We start from the raw sequence: 22,080 nt of genomic DNA on the forward strand, positions 1-22,080 counted from the left end.
TATGAACGTAATAATCATTTTACACTTGTATAACATTTATATTTTATTTTGTTTTATTTTGACAAGCCAAAGTACTATGCATTCTCAATGAATCATTATTTATAAAAAAAACTAGTTATGTAGTATATAAATAAAAAAAAGTATTGTGTATTTATTTTTTAAAGTTTTTTTCTGTTTTCTATGTTTTGTTTTGTTTTATTTTGATTTTGCTCTAATTCCTTACATTTAGTTTTAACAGCATGGTGCTGTGTTCACACCAGATGTTGAACACGTAAATAAATCATGCTATTCGCGCTTAAATAGACGCATGACAATTTAAATTTAGCTTGCTTCGTTCATTCGCTTCTTTCACACATCCAAATAACTTCACAATAGAGCTGCACAATTAATTTAAAAAAAGATCGCAATCTTGATTCGACTCTCTAGACGATCTTAATTCAGCATTTCTACAAAGAAGCAAAGGCGGCCGCACAAATCTTCTTGTTGTTTTACATACATTGCTCAATAATGTGGACACCTCCAAATGGTGTTAAAATACTGTATTTATAAGGTATAATTCACCCAAAAATGTAATTTCTGTCTTTATGTAATGATGTATTCGCGGCCGCAAAATCACATGTGACGTGAGCTGACCATGAGCTGTTACCACAGAAAGGGTAGTCGCGCGCTTGTGAATGAAGTCTACTTTAGTGATAAGAACTTGCATAGGCTGTGAATAACAGGTAATAAAGTTGTAAACAACAGTCAGTTTGTGGCTCAGAGTGATCGTTTGGGAGACGCGTGGGATGATGAACAGCACTTAGCAGTGAAAATGAAACCGAAAGCACATCTACAGAATCGTGAGAAAATTGTAATCTTGATTTTAAGCAAAAAAAAAATCTCATTTTAGCCAAAATCGTTTAGCTCTACTTCACACTAGACATGGATTCGTGTCATGAGAAGGCCTTCTGTCTGCCCGGTGACTCTAGCTTTCGTGCTAAATGGCTAACATGGATTTTATTGAGAGAATAGCTGAATTCCTACAAGAACAAGCTCATGTTTGGTTAATGCGGCGTGAATGTCCGCTGAAGTTTAGATTTTCCAATTCGAGCAATTCGTGCCACTTCATTCATGCTAATCGCATCATTCATGACGCAGGATGTCTATTCATGTCTTTGCATTGACTTAAAATGTAAATAATTCTAGCTTGATGCTTCATCCACATCTGTTGTGAACGTAACATGAGAACAAACATGTGATTTAGTTTTTTATATTTGGTTTGTTTTGTCAATTACTAGTTATTAGTTTTTCATTTTTTCATTTTGTTTCGTTTTGATTTAACAGCATGAGAATGAATGTGAATATTTTTTTTGTTTGCTTTGTTTTTTCAGTTTCTGAAATACAGCATAAAATCTTTTGTTTTGTTTTGTTTGTTTCAATTTTAGGGAATATTATTTCAATCTTATTGTTGCTGCAGACAGCCTTATAAACCCAGTGTCTTATTTTTATAGCTTAAAATCTTTTTGTGGCCATATTTTGGGCGATTTATTAAGTCAATAATATTGTTGTTACAGACAGCCTCAGACCACACCCATGCCTTTGCAATTTAAAAAAATCCCAGTCAGGGAAGAGTCAGATGTTGTCAGTGTAAGCAGTAAAATTTAAGAGTCTAGCTGGAAGTCGTTTTTTGTTGAGCCTCACCTCATTATTAAGCTAAACAGATTATCAGTTGCTCCGTGCCCAAGAACAGGTTGGAATTAAGCAGATAAAGGCAAGCTTGTGTCACAGGCAGTTTCCTATAGTGCAGCTGATTTGATCTCTGAATAACACAGAGGGGAAGATGCCTGCACAGCTCGGCTTCTCTCCTGCGGTTCTTCTGCTCTGCCTGTCTGATCAATAGCACTGATGGGCTGCCAGCTCTTTAGAGGGTGGCTTGATTAGGATATTGATCGCTGTCAGTGAGATAGGAGCCGATTATTCCCACCCTCTGCCTGTCAGTCTGCTTTTTTACAAACTGTCTGGTCTGTATATGTCCTGTGAAAGTTTGTGTTGCTGAGGGAAAATTGAGATGTTTGACTGTTTCTGACTCTGAGCTGCCAAAATGCACTGTGACAAGTTTTGTGGGATGAGAGAAAAAAGTGATGGTGATGTACTGAGTTAGTTTACAAGTTTAGGGGCTATAAGATTTTTTTTTTTTACTCTGAATTTATAGTTTAATTTAGAAAAGGAACATTTTATTAATAAAAACGTGTCATTAATTGTGTTTAAAAAGATTTAAATAAGCTTCTGCTGAAAGCAAAATAAACACTATTGCAGAGTCGACTATTTATTATAATAAATATGTTGAATATGATAGAGTGTTAAACAATCATTTGAAACTGAAGATATTGAAGACTGAAATATTATATTATATTATATTATATTATATTATATTATATTATATTATATCAATTACTTAAATTTGTAATTCGTGCTAGGCAAAGATTAATCACGACTAATCACATCCAAAATAAAAGATTGTATTGACATATGTGTGTTATATAAAGTTAGGTCCATAAATATTGACATCGACACAATTCTAACATTTTTGGCTCTATACACCAACACAATTAATTTAAAATGCAAACTGTCAGCTTTAATTTGAGGGTATGTACATCCGAATCAGGTGAACGATGTATGAATTACAACAGTTTGCAAATGTGCCTCTCACTTGTTAAGGTTCCAAGAGTAATTGGATAATTGGCTTCTCAGCTGTTCCACGGCAAGATGTGTGTTATTCACTCATTGTTGAGCCTCAAAAACAGAAAGGCTAGATTAGAGTTCTAAAAAAGCCTTTACAGTGCTGGAACAACGTTCTATGGACAGATGAGACCAAGATCAACTTGTACCAGAGTGATGGAAAGAGAAGAGTATGGAGAAGGAAAGGAACTACTTGTGATCCTAAGCAGTGAAGCATGGTGGTAGTAGTGTCATGGCATGGGCATGTATGACTGTCAATGAAACTGGTTCTTTTGTATTTTTTGATGATGTGACTGCTAACAAAAGCAGCAGGATGAATTCTGATGTGTTTCAAGCAATATTTTTCGCTCATATTAAGCCAAATGCTTCTGAACTTATGCAATGACCAAGTCAATCCCCTAACCTGAATTAGATTGAGCTTGCATTTTACTTGCTAAAAACAAAATTAAAGGGAAAATGCCCCAAGAACAAGCAAGAACTGAAGGCAGCTGCTGTAGAGAACTGGCAGAGCCCCACCAGCAATAAAACCCAGCATCTGGTGATGTCTATGCGTTCCAGACTTCAGGTTGTAATTGACTGCAAAGGATTTGAAACCAAGTATTAAAAGGTGAAAGTTTGATTTATTATTATTCTGTCCAATTACTTTTGGACCCTTAACAAGTGGGGAGGCACATTTGCAAACAGCATGCACTAGATTTAGGGATTTGGAGTAAATACCCTCAAATTAAAGCTAACAGTCTGCAGTTAAAGGACATCTTGTTAGTTTCATTTCAAATCCATTGTGTTGGTGTGCAGTGCCAGAACTGTTAGAATTGTGTCGATCTCCAAATCTTTATGGACCTAACTATATATATTTAATATGTATATGTAAAAAACGCACGTGTATATAGAAACAAAACTTTACAAAACTATTTTGTTACATAGATGTTATTTATATTTATATTTATCTAAATGTATGTACTGTATTTCCAAATGTTGGGTTGCGGCTGGGAGGGCATCCACTACATAAAACATGTGCTGTAAAACCAGGTTTATTCTGCTGTGGCCACCCCTGATGAATAAAGGGACTAAGCCAAAAATAAAATAAATGAATGAATAAATGTATGTATAATATGAATCATTTACTCATATATTTTAGATGTAAATATAAATAAACATTTTCTCAACGCATAATGTATGCATAATAAATATAAACAGTACAAACACGTAAATTATACCAAAACAAACTTTTGGATGGTCAAAACAAACTATTTTTGATGCAATTAATTACTAATTATAATATTCAAAATTGATTATTATCTCCAAAATCCTCTCCAAAAGTTATAATGTATTTTTACTTAATTAAAATAGAGTTGCTGATTTTTGATAATCCCTTCATACAAACATTTAAGAGTATGGCCAGTTGTTGTTTTGGCTTCTTGTCATTCCCTGAAATATATATTAAAAACATCATCCAAAATTCTCATCTCATGTTCAGAACATTTTGTAGCCTATACTCTGTCAATTATTCAGAATGGTTCCACGATAGTTTGTATGCTCTCTATGTAGACATCAAGACAGCTCACTAGATTTTGGAACTAAGCCATGATTTACTCCTACTCATCTAGACTTTTTTTCGTTTAGTTCAAGTCTGTATTTGTCTCTCTTCTTGACCTTGACCTTTCTCTCCAGGTTCAGGTTGTTGTGTCAGTCCATCATAGCCCACAAGCTCTTTGACTATGTGGTGCTGGCCTTCATCTTCTCAAACTGCATCACTGTGGCTCTGGAGAGACCCAAGATCCTTCAGGGTAGCCTGGTAAGATTGAGGCCGAATGATCTTTGAGTTAGTGGTTTAACCTGTTGATTTACTCATTGATTATTTCCAGTTGTCCTCGAGCAGATATCCTCACAGCATTGACAACATTCTAGCTATTTCCTTCTATGGTGTTTTCTCTTTTTCTAATTGTTCTGTTTTTCTTATTTCTCTCCTTTTCCTCCCTCTGCAGGAGAGGCTTTTCCTTACCGTGTCCAATTACATTTTCACAGCCATATTTGTGGGGGAGATGACGCTCAAGGTAAATATTTACATTTACTACATGGTATACTGAATTGTGTTGATTTCAGGACTGCCTTGAATGTTTTTTTTCTTCACGCTTTAATTGCTGTCGTACTTCTAATATGTGGTGAAAAACAGAAGGAAATTAACATATTATTTCCACTACTATTTCTGTATTTAGAGATGTTTTCCTTTTCCCCCATGCATGTTTTAGCACTTTGAATTCTACAGGAATATAATCCATATAGTTATGCATATGACATACAGTGGGATCCGAAAAAGCACCATTAAAAATGGTTTTATTTTGCATCCTTTGTAATTAAGTTTTTTTAGTTGAATCAAATGAACTTTTCTAGCCGTCTTAACTTATACTCACCGGCCACTTTATTAGGTACACCTATCAAACTGCTTGTTAATGCAAATTTCTAATCTGCCAATTACATGACAGCAACTCAATACATTTAGGCATGTAGACATGGTCCAGACGATCTGCTGCAGTTCAAACCGAGGATTAGATTGGGAAAGAAAGGTGATTTAAGTGACTTTGAATGTGACATGGTTGTATGTGCTAGACGGGCCAGTCTGAGTATTTCAGAAACTGCTCATCTATCGGAATTTTCATGCACAACCGTCTCTAGAGTTTACAGAGAGTGGTCCGAAAAAGAGAAAATATCCAGTGAGCAGCAGTTCTATGGGCGCAAATTTCTTGTTGATGCCAGAGGTCAGAGAAGAATGGTGAATGTTCCAGCTGATAGAAAAACAACAGTAACTCAAATAAGCACTTGCTACAACAAGATATGCAGAAGAGCATCTCTGAACGCACAACATGTCAAAAATTGAGGCGATTGGGCTACAGCAACTGAAGACCACACCTGGTGCCACTCTTGTCAGCTAAGAACAGGAAACTGAGGCTACAATTGGCACAGGCTCACCAAAATTGGATAATAGAAGATCGGAAAAACGTTGCCTGGTCTGATGAGTCTCGATTTCTGCTGAGACATTCGGATGGTAGGGTCAGAATTTGGTGTCAACAGCATGAAAGTATGGATCCATCCTGTCTGTATCAATGGTTCAGGCTGGTGGTGGCGGTGTAATGGTGTGGGGGATATTTTCTTGGCACATTTTGGGCCCATTAGTACAAATTGAGCATTGTGTCAACGCCACAGCCTACCTGAGTATTGTTGCCGACCATGTCTATCCCTTTATGACCACAGTGTACCCATCCCCTGATGGCTACTTCCAGCAAGATAAGGTGCCATGTCATAAAGCGTGAATCATCTCAGACTGGTTTCTTGAACTTGACAATGAGTTCACTGTACTCATATGGCCTCCACAGTCACCAGATCTCAATCCAACAGTGCACCTTTAGAATGTGGTGGAATGGGTGTTTTGCATCATGGATGTGCAGCTGACAAATCTGCAACAACTGTGTGATGCTATCTTGTCAATATGGACCCAAAAACTCTTAGGAATATTTATCTTGTTGAATCTATGGTACAAAGGAATAAGGCAGTTCTGAAAACAAAAGGGGGTTCAGCTCTAGCACTAGTACTAGTACTTTAGTACTAGTATTGTGTACCTAATAAAGTGGCCGGTAATATCAGTACAACTGACAAAAATATAAAGTTAAACTTAGCATAACTTATGAAATGTATTTGAAAGCTGATTAACTTTATTAAAATAAGACAAGTAAGAACATTAAAACATTTGCAGTCATAACTTTTTGTTGTATCATTTCCTACAGTAAGATTCTTATAGTAACATCACAACTGTTTTGTGTGTATAGTGTGTATAGTGTGTGTGTGTGTGTGTGTGTGTGTGTGTGTGTGTGTGTGTGTGTGTGTGTGTATATAACATAATACATTGTTATTTTACACTTGGAAGATTCTGCTTAAAGCTGCGGTCAAAGTAGGGTTTGAGCAAAAAAAAATTCTGTCATACGGCAAAGTAAAATGATTAAACAAGATGATTAGACAATTTAAAAAAAGTGAGCAATTGCTCCATATTTAAATTTTCAGTACTGGGAAGTCATGTTTTGATCTTCTTTTGGTCTCACGTAATCACATAATGCGATTTAGCAGATCAGAGTTCACCAATCTTGAACTTTGCAATGCAGCAAACTGCAAAAACTTGTCACACAAGCTTGTTTCCAGTCTGTCACGTTCGCATGCATATGAATGGAAGTCTATAGGGCAAAAAGTGCAGTGTGACCTTGGCTTAAGTCTATGTTCGTTGGATATGTAATTAGTTAAATGCTAAATATCTCCTAGAAGATGAAACCGAGTGTGTGTATCTCTAATCCTTCTCACATTTCATCATCTTCCTTTACTCTCTCTCTCGGTCTCACTTTCTCCTCTGGACCCTTTGAGAGTAGTGTATTGCGCTTGCTGGGTCTCTCATGACAAGCAATTAAGCAGTGATATTAATTAGAGGCAGTTTCCTCTTTCAGATGCAGTCAATCTCAAAGGCTAGCCCATCTATTCAGCCGCAAGCCCTTGACACTTGTAGGTTATCAATTATGTAACTTAATCAATTATTAAGAAATGGAACAAACAAGAGATAGAGCTGTCAAGAGCAGCACTACATCCTTGTAGTCTCAGGAGATGTCCACAAGTGGATCTAAATGATGTGTTTATTTTACTTTTTCTAGTTTATTTAAAGTAATTGTGCTATATCTTTATTATTTATTCAATTTGTCTATATTTTTCCACTGAACTAATTGTCCTTTGTAGAGTTGTGGAGTTATTTAATTTTATCCATAGATTCATTTTTATTATTATTATTTAATTTAATTTAATTTAAATTAATTTTTTATCCATAGATCAATGGATAACTGTCCTGTTTTTATATTTTATTTCATCCATGTGTTTTATTTTATTTTTTTATTTTTTGTTTAATTTATCTATAGATAAATGAATATATAATTTAATTTAATTTAATTTTTTATTGTACTTTATTTTATCTTATTTTACTTTGTTTATTCATAGATGCATTGATAAATGTCCTGTCTTTATATTCTCTTCCATACATCCATCCTTCCAACCATCCAACCATTAATCCATTCATCTATTTTATTTTTATTTTATTTTATTTATTTTTATTTTTTTTTTATCCATAGATTCATGGATATTTTATTTTATCTATAGATCCGTGAATAATAATTTCATTTATTTATTTTTATTTTTTAATTAATTAATTAATTTTTTTCAATAGCTAATCCTTAATTTCCAGGCTACTTGTCCGATCTAGAATTCCTTATATATTTGATTTCATGCACAACAAGTGTATAAAACTCACATTTCTTTAGATACTATAGATATTTTTGTTACATTCTGAAATGTCAACTATTCATAAGCAGTTAACATGTAAGATGTTGCATATTTTTTACTGTGTCATTTTTTTAAAGCACCGCTGCAATGGAAGACACAAGTCAAACAATAATTCCTCCTTTCTTTCGGGGACTAGAGAGTCAACAATTACAGTTCATCCTTGGGGAAGCAGATTCTGCTAGCTCCTGCAAAAATACACCTACCAGTATAGCATAGCCTGAGGGGCAATGGCTGATTTTACTGTCCCCAACCCACCTACACTCAACTAATAGGTGTTCTGCAAGCAGATCTGCTCTCAGTCAAAAAGCACCTCCTTAAATTGCTAGCGCAAGTGTCACATTACAGTACCAGTCTGCTATACATCACTGATTTATTATTAGCTTTTTTTGGCAGTATTGTAAAGAAACTGTCAGACTAATACAGCCTAAATTGATCTCAGGAAAGAGCAGATGTGCGTCTCTGTAGAGCAACTCATTTCTTAAAAGTACATAACTCTCTCTATGTAGCTCTGTTTTCTTGCTCCCTTTGCTCTTCTCACTTTTAGTTCTCAGCCAATGCTGACGTCAGTATGTGTGTGTGTTTGTATTTCTTTCCTGTCACTTGTCTTGTTAGTGTCACAAGAATCTGCCTGAGAGGCCTAAGGCTCAGGTCACCTTGGAGCTTCAATGGGTTTTGTATTTTCTTCACTTTTTCTGCCATTTTAGTTTAATATTTTTTCTGTGTTTTTAAACCTCCAAGTCATAACTCAGCCATCAGCATTTCCTCAAGCACATCTGCATCTCGCCACTGACATAATGGTGGATTTTTAGATATACTGTAAATTGTGCAGAGCTCTACAGGAAGCACTATTTTTGGGCCTGATTTAGAACAGTCTGCTTGTCCTGATTTGGCTGTCTGTTTTTGCACTTCAATACATGTTTTGATCACTTCCAGCAAATTTGTGTCTGCAAAATCACACTAGTAGGGATTGGAATCAGATTAAAGGCCTATTCACATCAAAGGCTTTAACTATCTAGTTTTTAAAAGTCCTTCTAAGTATCGGGGAAGAGACTCTAACAACAATATTGTTGGAATCACTTTTACAGGGATTGTTTTCAGCCAACGAGTGATCAAAGTTTGAACTAGCAAAATCCATCCATAATGCAACCAAGCAAAAGATAGAAATCAAGAGGGAATACAATTAGGCTGGTTGTCATTTTATTGGATTTCCTAAATATTTATCAACTATATGGATTATCAGATAAATACATAATAAATAAATGTCTCCCAGGTTAAGTACACATTCTGTGAAAATGTTACTAATGCTGCTTTGCTTACATTTTTTTTTTTTCATCACAAATTCCAGTTTTCCCTTGTGGAATGAGAGTCTGTCCCTCAGTATGGTGTGTTCTTGTTGGCTTACTTTGTCCCGGGCTTAAAATAGGGCTGCAAAATTAATCGAAGGCCATTTTCATGTGCATTTTGTCAGTAAAGCCTGTTCTGTCATTAGCTGTAAATCCAGGGATGCCTGGAAAATATATTACTATGTACTGTTATTATCGACCCAAAGAGTGAAGAGCGGGTGAGTGGCTTTGTGGGGAGTGACTGAGTGAATGAAGGGGCAGTGGGTGTTGAAATACTGCCAATTGCATAAGTCTCACACCAAATGCATGAGAGTTGGAAATCCTGTGTAAATCCAGCACATGCTTTTAGTTGGTACAGCGTTCACACAACCATGGTTTACTGATGAGTTATGCATAAATTGCATGTGATTCTAAAATCGAAGATTATCATTCTGCAATTTGACAGTTGGCTCTTAATCTAAGGCTCTGTGTTGCTGCTGTATCTGAAAGTATGTGAAATACTACATTTAATAACATGGGTTTACTCCAAACCCACTTAAAAACATCAGTCGAGTTGAAATAAATCCTTCTTTAAGAAGATTCTGTGTTCATGTAACTTATTAATCATGTTAAATCAATAAAGCAGCTAAATAGGCTGTTTGATTTACAGACTGTCTTCTTTGCGGCATATTTTCAGCTTCAGTGCAAGAGCGCCCTCTGGCTTCGGAAGAGATTACTGATTGGAGATCCGTGCTCCCCTGATAAGATGTGCATAGCAGTTGCAGCTTTTGCTAAATCTTGATCTTGATTTCACTTTGATTTATCGCAAAACACTTTTACAGAATCTTGTATAACCAGACCTGATGAGTGACCTAGACTCTTTTGCAGCTTTTAATAGCTAAATGTGAAAATGTATCATCAATGTCCTTATAACAACAGCATGTAAAACTCTTGGATGGATTCTAAATAGTCTGACGACACATACATGTTTTGAGTAGCTGTTTGGTTGAAAGGTTTGCTATGACAACTAGACTGTTTTAAACCAGACTGTTAAAGATTGCGACGTGTCTCATGGAAATCTATTAGAATTCATCCAATTAAAAACAAATATCCAATTAAAATTTAAAACTCTTGGTGTTTCATGTTTTGTGTGCTGTAAGGATCGGCGTTTCATCCAATAGTTTTGACATCTGAAGCTGCAACTTGCAGATGACAGAGTGTACACTTATAATGCACAGAATGTTCTTGTGTGATGATAAGGATGCTATTACAGTTAGCGTTATCATATATCATTATAGTAATAGTGGTGTGATCAAGCCTCAAAAAGAATATTAGAAGAAAAAACCGTCTCTTACAAAGAACAAATAAGAACATAAACCATTACGCACACGAGTGGTTGCGTAAATGCAAGACTCACAATAATTTCCTGCAGGAACAGTTCATTCAAAATGAAAATGATGTCATTTATTCATCTTCCTCTTGTTCCAACCTTTTTTGTATGCTTCTTTCTTCTGTTGAACACAAAAGAAGTTATTTTGAAGAATGTTGGAAACCACTTACGTCTATAGTATTATTTCCTACTATAGATGGCAATGGCTAGCAGTTTTCACAATTCTTTAAAATATCTTGTTTTGTGTTCAACAGAAGAAGGAAGCTTATACAGTAAATGTTAGGAAACACTTGTAAAATTTTTTAATTTTTGTTGTTTACTCCAGTTTATTACTTATTTTTTATATCAATCCCCCTGGTGCAGCCATGGGAATGCAGTAGAGTTTCTTGCCTAATATGCCAGAATGAGAGTAAAGCAATACTGGCCTAAATAAATAGTAACTTTTCATTTTTCTTCTGTGTTATTTCACTATGTACCACTAAAAAAAGTAGAGCTTTAAATAGGAAAATTTTCAAACTAAACTAAATGCTAATGGTCTAAGCTGACTAAATTAATTTTGCTAAGCTAAGCTAAAAGGCACCCAGCCAGACCAAGAAATTGACTCAGTGGGTACAGAAAGGGTTTGAGTCAACTGTTGAACTCTAGGATGGTTGTAAAATAAGCATTTTTTTGTTTTCCTTTAAGAAAAGGTCCACACTGAAAAGACATGAAGCCACAGAACACTAATAAGACACAATAATTGCCCATGCCTAATTGTTCGTTTGCCTGTTTATTCTAGGTGGTGTCTATGGGTTTGTATATTGGAGAGCAGGCATACTTGCGCAGCAGCTGGAATATTTTGGATGGTTTCCTGGTGTTTGTGTCTTTGATTGATATTGTGGTGTCGATGGCAGGCGGGGCTAAGATCCTGGGGGTGCTCAGGGTCCTCAGGCTTCTTCGCACACTGCGCCCTCTCAGGTACTGCAAGCATTCGTAATATGTTGTCCAACGTGTGCTTGGTTTATAAGTCTACAGATTTTCATCCTATTTTTCTCTCTCTATTTGACAGGGTTATCAGTCGAGCTCCTGGTCTCAAACTAGTTGTGGAGACTTTGATCACCTCTCTTAAGCCTATTGGAAACATAGTTCTCATCTGCTGTGCCTTTTTCATTATTTTTGGGATCCTGGGAGTTCAGGTAAACAACAAGGACTTGATGAAACATGTTTATTCAAAGGGATTGTTTGTTACACATTTGCATTGCAAAAGTAGATTTTTATATGAAAATTTTCAACAGTAATCTTGGTATTTTTGTTTATTTATTATCTTCAAAATGGATAAACACTAACAATATTATGGTAGTTAGATTGTTACATGTACATGCACAAACGTTCATTAGCTTTAAAAAATGTTGGGAAGAAATTAACAGTAATTCAGCAAAGATAACTTACCCTGATGGAAAGCGAAAAGTGGATTTATAGCATTTTTTTAAAAAAATGATAAATACATAATTATTTTTATTCATCATAGAATTATAGTTTCCACCATCATATGAAGCAACACAACTGTTTTCAACATTATTCATATTAATAATAAACATTTAAGTACCATATATACATATATACAGTATATATTTCTAAGGTTGCCATCACAGAAATAAATTTAATTGTAAAATATTTAAAATTAACTCTTTTTATTATTTATATAAATATGTGCTAATGATACAGTTTTTACTGCATTGTTCAATACAATAAATGCAGTCTTAATGAGCAAAAGAGACTTATTTAAAATAAAATTCAAATGTTTTTCTTTAAATTCAAGCTTTAAACTGGGCACCCTTTAATTTTTTTTTTCTTCTTCATGCCTAAAAGGAAATTTGAAATATTAAAATACACATATACTTGTCATTCTAATGGTTAAAATATATATATATATATATATATATATATATATATATATATATATATATATATATATATATATATATATATATATATATATATATATATATATATATATATATATATATATATATATATATATATATATTATATGTAAACTGTGCCATTTTTGCTACTTAAAACTTGTATGTCATCTATGTAACTTGCATATATTACATACAAGTTACCATATACAGTGCTTAGCATAATTAAGTACACCCCATTTTGTAAATGAATATTTTTTATTCATTTATCAGTGAATATGGGCAATAAATATTGGTGCATTTGAACAAAACAGATTTATTAAACAGAAATATTTATTAAAAAAATATATTTTATTCATGTCCTGTGGTCTGATGGAACTAAGATTGAACTGTTTGGCCATAATGACCAGAGTTACATTTTGAAGACAAAGGGGAAAGCTTACAAGCCCAAGAACACCTTCCCAACTGTGAAGCATGGGGGCAGCGGCATCATGTTGTGGGGCTGTTTTGCTGCAGTAGGGACTGGTACACTTCACCGCATAGATGGCATCATGAAGAAAGAACATTATGTAGAAATACTGAAGCAACATTTCAAGACATCAGCCAGGAAATTAAAACCTGGCCACAATTGGGTCTTCCAAACAGACCATGACCGTGAGCATTATGCCAAATTAGTTAAAAAGTGCTTTAAGGACAACAGAGTGAATGTTTTGGAGTGGCCATTAAAAAGCCCTGATCTCATTCCTATAGACAATTTGTGGGCAGAGTTAAAAAAACTTGTGCGAGCAAGACAGCCAACAAATCTAACTCGGTTACACCAATTCTGTCAGGAGGAATGGGCCAAAATTCCTTTAAACTATTGTGAGAAGCTTGTGGAAGGATACCCAAAACATTTGACCAAAGACATACAGTTTAAAAGCAAAACTAAAAAAATATCTAGGAAATATATGTAAATTTCTGACTGTCTAGAAATTAATAAAAAATTCTCAAAAAAGAAATCTCCCATTATTCTGGCATTTAACAAATGTAAATCATTTAGATAATCCTAACGGACCTAAAATAGTAAACATTTAGTATGATTTACCATCAGACATTTTTTTAAAAATGGTTATGTTCCTTTTTTTAGAGTGTATGTAAACTTCTGGTTTCAATTGTATTTGCACAAATACAATATTGTAAAGCATCCTATAGAAAATATTCATTTAAATGAGAGATTTGTGGGGGATGTACTTATATATTCTGGGGACTGTATTACCATATATTAGTTCTCTATTTTGGTATCTTTTCTTACCTAGACCATGAATTGAGACTTGACTATCACTTTTTTTTTCTAAATTTAATAGTCTAATGCGGTGGTTCTCAAACTCAAAATTTATCAAAAATGATGTATATAATATGCCATATATGACATATAGCCTATATTTCTGAGGTAATCTGCCACGTTTTTTAACTGAGCAGAGTTGTAGCCGCTTTACTGAGCCTACTACGCTACTGTATTTCAAAACTGCTCATTTTGGTGGTACTTGGAGAGACAATTTTTTTTGAGGTGGTACTTGATGAAAAAAGTTTGAGAACCACTGGTCTAATGTCTTTAGTCTTTTTGTCATGTTTTTTTTTTTCCTTAATCTCTCTTTCATTCTATCATTATTACCATTGTTTTTTTACTTTTTTTTTTTCGTTGTCTAATATTCGTTCTTGTTAATTTTTAGTGCCATATCTTGTTCTTCTCTTCATATAGAATGTTTTCATATTCTCCCCTGGTCTTCTTTCATAACACCCTTTTTCTTTCAAATATCCCACCGTGCTCTGACAGTTTTATTAAAGAGATGCTGGAGACATGTGGCGTTGAGTGACATGAAGTGTGTGCCATATTTCTTTTGCCTCAACAGCTTTTCAAAGGCAAGTTCTACTACTGCTTGGGCCTGGATGTCAAAAACATCACCAACAAGTCTGACTGCCTCTTGGCCAATTATAAGTGGGTCCATCACAAGTACAACTTTGACAACTTGGGGCAGGTTGGTTTGTTTTGTGACCGGGTTCGTCAAACTGTGTGACAGATTCACAAAATACCAAATGCTGAGCCAATACTTTGTTTAGTTTGATCATCTGTTATATGTGTCTTTTATATGTCAGAAGTGGTTCTTTGTGTAACATGTGGCTGTCTATCAGATACACCTATCTGTCTGTCCAGCATCTATCTTTTTCGTTTGTCTCGTTTGTCTTTGTATCTGCGTGTCCTTGTAGGTGCTCATATAAACGTGTTAATGTCTTTCCAGGCTCTGATGTCCTTGTTTGTACTGGCTTCGAAGGACGGCTGGGTCAACATCATGTATCATGGTTTGGATGCTGTGGCAGTGGACCAACAGGTAATATTTTCTTCATGTAACATGTTTGCTTTTGTCGCCATCCTGATATCCTATTAATACTAATTTGTTGAATGAAAATGTTGTGTTTTTGTGTCATATTGTCATAAATAATTGCATATAAATGCCATTAATGAGCCATTAGTGCAAGTCTTGTTGTATTGGGAAACATTATTTTAAAACAGGCATATTTATATCATATTAAACTGTATGGGGAGACTCAACAAAATGGTAATAATAAATGTTTACAAAGCGATGCAATACTGTCGAAAATCACGACTGGTATTTATATATCCATGCCTTATTTTTGATGGCCAGAAAATGATTCGATTTTTTATAAAATTGTTAAAATATTGATGTGTGTGAAGCAGCCAGTTTAGATACTGTAGTGTGCACCTTGATTTGATAGAAAATTCACTTTAATGTTTGATATGACTAAAAAGGTCATAAACAAATATTTGCGCATTTCTAATGAGTAATTTGTGCTGGAACAAGATGGATCTGGATTTGGCACCTCTGAAATCTGATCCAGAACTTTAATTTATCGATCCCCCTCCTCACACGCACGTATTTAAGAGTAAAATATCAATCAACTGTGTTAATTATTCAGTAATATAACCTATATCATAAAATGAACACAGGCTTATTGCGAAAACATTATATACATTTCTGGAGAGTGCAAATTATGCAGCCAGAGTTACGTATGGCTGCATTTCGTCTTTAAAATGAATGCTACTGGATGGTATGACGCTGCCAGCGTCTTCTATTTCTTTTCACGCTACCCACTGATCGCTTACCTGCATATGGATGGCTTTTCTGCTGTTATTTGCACAGTAGCTCGCTGCGTACGGCGGTGGACTTGAGATGCAGAGAGGAGTTGACTGTGATGAAAGGGTTCAATTCTGACAAAAAACGGTCCCAGAAAGCAAATAAAACAAAAACAAAAGCCAAAAAATAAACAAGTAAATAACAGGGTGAGAACGGGTAAAACCTGAAAATGTGGTATAAATCAGGCTACAGTGAGGGCTTTTTTTTCTGGATTTCTTTTAAAAACACTGTCTGTTAGGTTTAGGAAAAAAGATGGGGAGGGGGGATGGGGGTTGGGTCGGTCAGTCAGTCAGTCAGTCAGTCAGTTTACAGCTGCCTATGGTGGATTTACGCGAGAAGAGCCGGTGTTAATAGCACTCCTGAGAGAAATTTGAGATCTGAAAAGGCATATTTCACTATCTCAATGTATACAGGGGTACGTATCAATGTGCCAGTGTTGTAATTAATGGTTTGAACTTAAAACAAATGTTGTTTTTGTGTAACTCGTTAATTTAATTTATGATTATTTAATGTATTTATTTTACTCTGTTACCGTCATTGTGGGTAGATTAATTTGCTTCTTCATTTATTAATTAATTAATTAATTCATTCATTCATTCATTCATTCATTCATTCATTTATTCACTTTCTTTTTGGCTTAGTCCCTTTATTGATCTGGGGTCGCCACAGCGGAATGAACTGCCAACTTTTCCAGCACGTTTTTATGCAGCAAATGTTCTTCCAGCCGCAACCCATCACTGGGAAACATCTATTCACTCCTATTCACACACTATAAACAATTTAGCTTACCCAATTCACCTGTACCACATGTCTTTGGACTAGTGGGGAAAACCGGAGCACCCGAGGAAACCCACACGAATGCAGGGAGAACATGCAAACTCCACACATAAATGCCCAGCCGAGACTCGAACCAGCGACCTTCTTGCTGTGAGGCGACAGCACTACCTACTGCGCCACCCCATCGCCTTTAATTTGCTTATTATGACTAAATTAAAACCTGCTATTTCTCTTAAAACACGAGACTTTTGTGTTTTAAATATATTGTTGATTGTTGTATTGTGTCTTGTTATTGTTAACTTTTGAAATAAATTAATATTAGATAAAAAAAAAAAACATAAAATTAGCAGAGTTTAACTAATAAACATTATGGAAATAAATAAATATATATATATTTAAAAGGCACATGAATAAATAAAACAATCTAAGTAAATTATTAAATATAAAAGAAACAGCTATATGTATAATAATAATTATCAAGTGCCATGTACAGAAATATATCAATTATTATTAAAAGATGGGTTTATATCACTCTACATCCCAGATAACCTCTAAATTCAGCTCAAGTCACAACTAATTCAGTTTTTCCACATTAGTTCAGTAAACTTGTTTTTAAAAATGATATGCTATAGCAAAGACACAACAAACACGCATTAACAACTCTGTGTAAAATGTCATTTATTTTCTGAGTTACTTCTTTTCATACTTATTAAGCTTTAAACGGTCCCTGAACCAAACAAAAGTCACTTTCCATCGACTAAAATAAAGAGCTTTAAGGAATAAGCGCTCAACAGTGAATATTTAATCCTGAATACACACAATCAGCTTCATGAATACTAACAGGCTTTTGGCTCTGAAGCTGAAAAACAATGACTTTCAAGAGTCCTCGATTCAGAAAGCAGTGAGCCTGCATCGGTTAGGGACCAAGCACAATATGATAAAGTGTAGGAGTGCAGCCAGACCCTCTCCCTCTGGAAGAGCCCAGCATCTTTAGAGAGTCAAACACGGGGCGGAGGGAAAACACATGGATTAAATGGCATGTGTAATTTCCCCACTGTATCATCTCTGTCACACCAGAGTCCACTGCAGGATGTAATCTATGTAGGGAAGGCAGATGGAAATGTGCAGAGTACCGTGTGCTTTCTCATCCCATGTTTTAGAATGAGCTCATTTAGACTTTGGCGTCTTTGTTTCACTCCACGCTGCTGCTAAGCAACCAAGTAAAAGCTGCACCAAAGTTCGCTTTACTATAATTTGACCAATTTCTCTCAAGCTTATGAGGGTCTGTGTACTGATTTTTACACATGGCTGAGTTGATTGTCATGTTGAATTCAATTTTGGAGACTCTCTGTTCTCACCTTTTATGTTATTTTCAGTGGGAAACTATTTTTACCATCATTCTTCATCAATTTGGTTCAAACTTTAATGAATAACTTGTCATGCCTGGTTAGTTTTACAAAAATGATGGATGATGAAATAACTTGCAGAGCTGAGGTGTGCTTGTTTGAAACTAATTTATCAAAAACTATGGCTTTGCGATATTCACCTGGTGAAGAAAAGGTGAGAATCCATAAAGCCAAGCAACAACAAAGAAAGCACTAGCCAATGCAGATCAAGACTCTAGCCTTTCGCAAAAACCCAGAACACCACAGCAAATGCAGAACAACACCCCGTTGACCACCAAGAAAGCTATTGCAAATACCTAGCAACACCCCAATGACCACATAAAAGACCATAGCAAATGACTACACCGCATGAGGCATCTGTGAGCACCCTGAACACTGTAGTAAATGCTAAAAACACCCTAGTAACAATATGCAACCATGACCAACTTTAATGGCATACTGAATGCCAAGCAACACCCTTGCAATGGCAAATGTCTAGCAATTGCAAATAATTTGTGACCACTATGACTGCCACAGCAAATGCCTATAGCAGCACCCTAATGACCAACCTGACACCATGGAAAATGCCTGGCGACAACCTAGTTACCAACATAAGACTATTGAAAATGACTAGTAACACCCTAGCAATTTGTTACCTGATCGCCACACTAAATGCCCAAACACACTAGTGAGTTGCTACCACCCTGAGTACAATAGCAGAAGCCCAGAAAAACACCCTATTAAGTAGTGACCCACTTGAATGCCACAGTAAATGCCTAGCAGCACCGTTCTGATCCCCCTGAACACCACAGTAAATGCAGAGCAACACCCCGCTGACCACCATGAACGCTATTACCTAGCAACATTCATAGTGACCACCAAAAATACGATAACAAATGCCTACACCACCTGAGGGAGTTGTGACCACCCTGAACGCTGTAGTAAATGCTAGCAACACCTTAGTGACAATATGTAACCATGACCAACTTAAATGGCATGCTAAATGCCAAGCACATTCTAGCAACCACCCTAAATACCATGGCAAATGTCTAGCAATCGCTAACAATTTGTGAACACTTTGATTGCCACAGCAAATGCCTACAGCAGCACCCTAGTGACCAACATGACACAGTAGAAAATGCCTATCACCACCCTAGTTACCAATTTGACAATATAAAAAAAATGCCTAGCAACACTAGCACATTGTTACGAGCTACCACCCTGAATACAATAGCAGATGCCCAGAAGCAACTTAGTAATAAACCAAAACACCATCACAGACAACCAGAAACATCCTATTAAGTCATGACCCACTTGAAAGCCACAGCCACAGCATGCCTAGCAGCCCCCAAGTAACCACTCTGAACACCCCAACAAATGCCTAGCAACACACTGGTAATTTGTTACCACACTAATTGCCACACCAAATGCCTAGCAACACCCTAGAAATCTGTTATCAACCTTATTGTTATTATTTTCACTGCAAATGCCTAAAAAAACACTAGTGAGTTGCCACCGCCCAGAAACGCCCTAGTAACAAACTAAAACACCAATGCAGATGACCATAAATGCCCTATCAAGTCATGATCTACTTAAATGCCCAAGCAAATGTCTAAAACACTCTAGTGGCCACCTTGAACACCATAGAATATGCCTACTGTAGCAACACCTTGGTAACAAACCTAAACATCATTGCAGAATACCAGAAACACCCTAGCAAGTCTTGGCCCATGTGACACCTTAAATGCTTAGTATGTGCAAGCAGCATTCATGTCCTCTTCAGAAAATGTTGTTCTTAACTCTTCATTGTCTCTTCATTTATCAGCCCATAACCAACAACAACCCCTGGATGCTGCTGTACTTCATCTCATTCCTCTTGATCGTCAGTTTCTTCGTGCTGAATATGTTTGTTGGAGTGGTGGTGGAGAACTTCCATAAATGCCGACAGCATCAGGAGGTGGAGGAGGCCAAGAGGAGGGAGGAGAAGAGACAGAGACGCATGGAGAAAAAGAGACGGAGTAAGTAGGAGAAACTCAACAAGAGGCTATAAAAATGTGTTGTGGGAACTGTTTTAAATCGGTTGAAAATGAACCAATTGCAGCTGAATTGAAACTCCACCTCCTGTTTGGTTTATTATCGTCTTTAGTTGACTGTCTTTAGACTGAATTATTGGACACATCTACAGCATGACACAGTCAATTACAAAAAAAGAAAGAGAACACTTTGCAATTATGATCTATTAGATAATGTTAGTTAATGTATTCATAACATGAAGAAACTTTGAACAAAACATTTATTACAGTATTTGTTTATCTTTGTTAACTTTATTTATTGAAATATCCCTGCTGGAAAAAAACAGCTTAAACCAGCCTAAGCTGGTTGGCTGGACTTAGCCTGTCAGCCAGTCTGGTTTTAGAGGGGTTTTAGCCATTTCCAGGCTGGTTGCAGCCATTTTTAGCCTTGTCTTAGCTAGTCAGGCTGGTAGATGACCAGCTAAAACCAGCTTGGCCAGCCTAGCCAGGTTGGGATACCAGCCAAAGCCAGCTATGTCCAGCTCTAACCAGGCTGGTCAAGCTGGTTTTAGCTGGTCATTTTCCCAGCCTGACCAGCTAAGACCAGGCTGGAAATGGCTGGAAGCAGCTTGGAAATGGCCAAAACCCTTCTAAAACCAGGCTGGTTGACCAGCTAAAACCAGCTAACCCGCTTAGACTGGTTTAACACTAGAACACTAGAATGATTATTTCAGGAGAACAAGATTATTTTAGGAAAACAACACCACTAAAGCTTAAACATTCATAAGTAGGTTAAAATATCTACATTTGAGCCATCATACTCTGATGCACAACTTATTTATTTAGACTCTCCATAATTCATTGCATTTTGTGTTTTTAATAGCTCTACAAATTGCCTTCAAGTCATAGTGACTTTATTTATTTCATATAACCACTAACTCAGTGCGTGCAATTGAAAGTAAAAGCCACTGGTGAGTAATTTCAAGCATAAGCTGTGCATAAATACAAGCTTTTTACAGTGAGTAAATTTGACCCACGCTGGCACTCATAGGTATAATGTCCCATAGGTATAATGTCCCACTTTTTCATCTATTTTTATCTAAACAATTTTTAATATCTGGAAAATGTAAATAAGGCAATTTTAGTAAAAGTCAATGACTGGGAGGCTTGGATGTTTTACTTGAAGGTCTGTTGTGTACATTTGAATAACAGTGATGGGTAAAATTGACCCCATGGTGGTTCTAGTGTTAAACTGTTTTTTTTTTCAGCAAGGTAATATTGTTAGTTCTTGTTAACTCACAGTGATTAACTAACGTTAACAAGCACAACTTTGGATTTTTAATGATGCATTAGTAAATGATTTTAAAATGCTGTACGAGTATTGTTCATTTTAAGCTCCTGCTAGTAAAAGCATTAACAAAACTAACTAATGAATCATTTTTATAAAGTTTCACCCAGCAAAAAATTGCAACAGATATACAATATACAATTACTGATAGTTGGCATGGTGATGTAGTCACAGTCCTATGAGCCATACTAGACACATATAAGTGCATGAATTCCATAAGGCAGAAAGGGAGGGGAAGTGAGAGTTAATGAAAAGAGATGATTTGATTTTCGCATGATATGCTGAACAACCAGTTTAATTCTCCAGACGTCTCATAACAGCATTAGCCAGATGGAGAGACTGTCCAGGTGTTCTGCTATGCGTCTTTCCTCTGAAGAAAACAAGTCTAATTTACGGACAAAAGAGTGCCATTTCATCTCACAAACCAATTTGAAATGATTTTGATGGTAAAATATTCTCTTGTCCCGGTTTTATGTATAGAGAATTATTTAAGCAATCAGTTTTTAAAGGGCTAGTTCACCCACAACTGAAAATGTACTCAATATCTACTCAAACTCAAATGGTTTTAAGCCTTGATGAGTTTATTGTTTTCTGCTGATCCCAAAAGAAGTTATTTGGAAAATCAAAAACTGTTATTTGGATGAAACCTGTAACCATTTACTTCTACAGTTC

The 22,080-nt window shown here is 35.8% G+C and overlaps 1 protein-coding gene across 4 annotated transcripts in view; it reads left to right on the forward strand.

Moving 5' to 3' along the window:
• Positions 1-22,080, forward strand: part of cacna1ia (calcium voltage-gated channel subunit alpha1 Ia) — a 413,851-nt gene that overhangs the window by 324,419 nt on the left and 67,352 nt on the right. For all 4 annotated transcript variants that reach the window (XM_073944536.1, XM_073944538.1, XM_073944539.1 and 1 more), the window contains 7 exons: positions 4,390-4,513; positions 4,704-4,772; positions 11,573-11,751; positions 11,843-11,969; positions 14,585-14,710; positions 14,972-15,061; positions 19,874-20,066. In XM_073944536.1, coding sequence (XP_073800637.1) covers positions 4,390-4,513; positions 4,704-4,772; positions 11,573-11,751; positions 11,843-11,969; positions 14,585-14,710; positions 14,972-15,061; positions 19,874-20,066 — 908 coding nt within the window. The remainder of the gene's footprint in view (positions 1-4,389; positions 4,514-4,703; positions 4,773-11,572; positions 11,752-11,842; positions 11,970-14,584; positions 14,711-14,971; positions 15,062-19,873; positions 20,067-22,080) is intronic.

This window comes from Danio rerio, chromosome 3 (genome assembly GCF_049306965.1).
Source record: "Danio rerio strain Tuebingen ecotype United States chromosome 3, GRCz12tu, whole genome shotgun sequence".
Taxonomy (NCBI): Eukaryota; Metazoa; Chordata; class Actinopteri; order Cypriniformes; family Danionidae; genus Danio; species Danio rerio.